The sequence below is a fragment of the Sinocyclocheilus rhinocerous genome, unplaced genomic scaffold (assembly GCF_001515625.1).
Source record: "Sinocyclocheilus rhinocerous isolate Xijiao unplaced genomic scaffold, SAMN03320098_v1.1 scaffold8059, whole genome shotgun sequence".
NCBI lineage: Eukaryota > Metazoa > Chordata > Actinopteri > Cypriniformes > Cyprinidae > Sinocyclocheilus > Sinocyclocheilus rhinocerous.
The window spans coordinates 1622-5434 of record NW_015664072.1 but is presented as its reverse complement, the minus strand read 5'-3'; the positions used below and the strand labels follow the sequence as shown (position 1 = coordinate 5434).

Genomic DNA, 3813 nt, shown 5'->3' with positions numbered 1-3813 from the left:
TCACATGTGAAACTGCCTTTGTTAGGCAGATGTTTGCAAAGTGAGTTTGAGTTTGAGATAAGGTTTAGTTCACTATTAAACAATGGAGATAAACACTTGTCCTGGACATGTGAGCAATTTCCATTTAGTTCCACTTTTAAAATCCCTGTATGTGTACAGGCTTAGGTAAAGGCCATTTGCAGATGTGTGAAAGTTTGTGGTGTTTTTGTATCTTTCAGCTATGGCTTCTGACTGTCATGAGTTGTTCCTAAGGGGTGAGACCACAAGCGGGCTGTTCACCATCCAGCCAACTGACTCTGAGCCTTTTGAGGTCTTCTGCGAAATGACACCCGGTGAGTGGCGCGAACCAATTTTCTGCCACTTTTATTTGTCCATTTATCTCACATCCCTCTTAAATGAGCATCTATTGCTTCTTTGTTCATAAACCACATTGGATATCGCCTCCCCATCCCCAAAGCATCACTCAGAACAGCTTGTAATCCTCTTGTTTTGTGCGTGTATCCACAGAAGGAGGATGGATAGTCATCCAGAGACGCCAAGATGGATCTGTAGACTTCGATCAACTTTGGCAGGCATACCAGACTGGCTTTGGGAACCTTAATGGTAAGAATCCAATGTGAACTGACTTAATTTTGCATGTGACCAACAGGCTCTGAGCAAATAGCCACATCTGTCAGTACACTTTGATTAAGGCGTAGAGATTTACTCACTAATAAGGGTTATAGAGTGGCAGACTAAGGATAGAGGATCAGATCAATTCTGGCTGGAGAGAAAACATTGTCAAATCCTGTATCCCTAATGCCCTTAAATGATTTAATTGCAGAGTGACTAAATCTCCTGACCTATTCCTAGACCAGAGTACACAGAGTTCTTAAATATCCCTCTTAAATGTCGCTTTCAGGCGAGTTCTGGCTTGGCCTGGAAAAGATCCATTCTGTGTCCAAGGGCGGCAACTACATCCTCAAGGTGCAGTTCTCTGACTGGCGGGATGAAGTTCAGACCATCAACTACCCTTTCCGTCTGAACGGCAAGGAGAGCAACTATTCCTTGCGCATTCTGGGGAGTCCTGCCGGGAACCTGGAGAGCTTTCTGTCCACCGAAATATCTGGAGTGCCCTTCTCCACCCGCGACAAAGACAACGACCAGAAAAATGACCTCAACTGTGCCAAACAGCTATCAGGTAGCATCATGATGCCATGGGCCATAAAAGGGTTTTTTCTTTGTGGCTGATGTTGTGGTTCTAAGTGGTTTCTATTTTTGGCTTTCCAGGTGGTTGGTGGTTTAGCAATTGCGGTCGCTCAAACCTGAATGGCAGATATTTTGTTACTCCTGCACCAAAGCAAAGGCACCAGAGAAAACAAGGAGTGTTCTGGAAAACCTGGCGCGGCCGCTACTACCCACTGAAAACCACCACCATGAAGATTGCACCTGCCGAGATCGAAAACAAGTCATAGAGGACCTCCGCTGAGATCTTAACCAATGATATGGGTGGAGAAACCACAATTCGTAACCTGCCAAAATAACATGTTGGTGCTGAAAAGTTCTATAGCTCTAAGGAGTGTCTACTGTTGTTTGTTAGAACAGACAAAGTCTGAATCATGAAAGTGGTGGACTCTCAAATCTGCGCAAAAATAGGCTCTTTTATTTAGAACTAAATGTGCCTGGAGCTCTGCAAGCAGCAGCATGTTTTAAATGGTGCAGGCCACTGTAAGGATCTGCTACATGTTTAGATAAATCTGGCAGGGTGACGTCAAAAGACCTGATGGTTAAGCACAATTGCAAGCACTTTCCAAAAGCTAAAAAGCTTGGGGAAGAAATGAGCCTTGCCACTAAAATACGGACCAAATAAGCTATATAAGCTTAAGCCAGTACTTTTGAGAATGCTTATTGTCTCAAGGCATTATCCACAGACAAAGACATGTATTAGTAGATCTGCAGAACATTGAAAGTTCGTTGCCTGACAATTCATTTTAAGTATCTAAACGTGGAAGTTATTTTCTGGTACGCATACGCTGTCTTTCAAAAGCTTAAATGATCTGAGACTACTTGTGTATTTTACTGTTTTGAAATCAAATGAGGAGTTCCTGTGGAGATTCATTTTCTCAGTCACATTGACTGCCTTTATATGTCTATAGCTGTCACTTCTCTGTAAATAACAGAAACATGCATTTTCTTCATAGCATTGCCGCTGTATTCTTGCCAACTTTAAAAGGTCATGCTCCGATTTCCATATTATTTAAATGTTGTAGAAAAAATCATTATGTATTTCTTTAACTTTTTACTTATAATTTATGTTTTCCAAGAAGTAAAACATTTTGTTATTGTTTTTATAAAAAATGGTTGGTCTTGAAGAGACCAATAAAATGTATTTTAAAAACTGTCAGTGTCACGGAAGTTCTTGCACTAAACACAAACTTAATGCAAAGTGGGCTTGTTTAGATCAGTATGAAGTGCTAAGCAGGTATACGCAGCTCCTATCAGAGCTGAGGGTTAAATGCATCTACATACTCATGAGACGACAAGTGATGCTGGAATGTCCTGACGGTGCTCAAGCTTGCTCAGTGCCCTAGAGACAAGAAACATAACTAATATAATTGAGCAGATGGCTCCAAACATACCCAAAAGTCATGCATACAGTTGAACTGCTGTTACTTAACAGTCAAAAACACTCGTAAAACCAACTTTTATCATAGGAAAAAGCTTTTTTAGTCTGAATTGAAGTAAAAATGACTATGTCCCTGAATGTTCCCACAGGAGTGTTGCCATATGGTCTTAACAACACGTGAACCTTACTTAGCGGAAATCAGCTTATTCTTCTGCCTTGACTTTAAGTAACTAAAGTTGCATTGGCTTCCGAGTGTCACACTCAATGTTTCACACCTGAGAGAAATTCTTAACGTGCCAAATCGTCACTAATGGGCTTTCAGTTACTTACTTCCAGATGAGTTTAGTGTATTTAACAGTCAAATGCTTTTACGGTTTAAGAGAGGAACAACTGTCTTATCACCTTTGAAAGAAAGTTATCTTTTCTGCTGTGATAAGGTCATGTGTAGACAAATAGAATCAAACTGAAATGTGTTCAGGGTCTACATGTAAAATCCTGCTTTATAATAATTACAGATACTTTTGACCTTCACAGGCTTAAAGGTAACAAGATTATGCACTTTATACTGACATGGAACTGATATTATGAAACAAGGTCACTGCATGTAGTTCATTTATGTACAGTACATGGAATTTATTAAGAGCATCACAGCCAATTGAAAACTAGGCCATTGCACAAACATAAAGACATGTTTCATAATATAACAGCCATTACGTTTAGCCCTTACGGCTCTTATAGCTTCATTCAACAGTCATCCTGCCTATTAATTCCATTAATATATTGTTACTGTATTAAGAACCACTGGAGCGGAACATTACCAAGAAAACTGACAAATATTATTCAGTTATGACACCTTTGATTATCTTTAATCCTGATGGTCCACTCGGCACCCTTTGCTGTTCTGTATTTTTATTTTATTTTATATCTGTTTTGCATTTCACTAAACATCATTGTACATTTTGCTGCCAACATCTGAAGGCAAAAACATTCTAGACAAATTTAGAAGCATTTTAGGCAAAATATACAAAACAGGTCTGCCATAGCTTTCCCCTGATGTGTGTAACTAATATACATTGCAAACCAAAAATACAATTAATTTTTTACATAATAAAAAAGTAGATTTGTTTTAACAGTTAAAACTAATTTTGACATAGGGCTTTCTTTCTTTCTTGTGTGGAACACTGAGGCTGAGTTTTTTTTAACGATAA

At 39.2% G+C, this 3813-nt stretch overlaps 1 protein-coding gene across 1 annotated transcript; it reads left to right on the top strand.

The window, feature by feature from the left end:
• Nucleotides 1-182: 182 nt before the first annotated feature.
• LOC107729608 (angiopoietin-related protein 4-like) lies at nucleotides 183-2245 on the top strand. Its single transcript, XM_016540239.1, has 4 exons — nucleotides 183-332; nucleotides 508-603; nucleotides 902-1180; nucleotides 1270-2245. The coding sequence occupies exons 1-4, from the start codon at nucleotides 221-223 to the stop codon at nucleotides 1452-1454; spliced, it is 672 nt and encodes a 223-aa protein (XP_016395725.1). The 5' UTR covers nucleotides 183-220; the 3' UTR covers nucleotides 1455-2245.
• Nucleotides 2246-3813: the final 1568 nt, after the last annotated feature.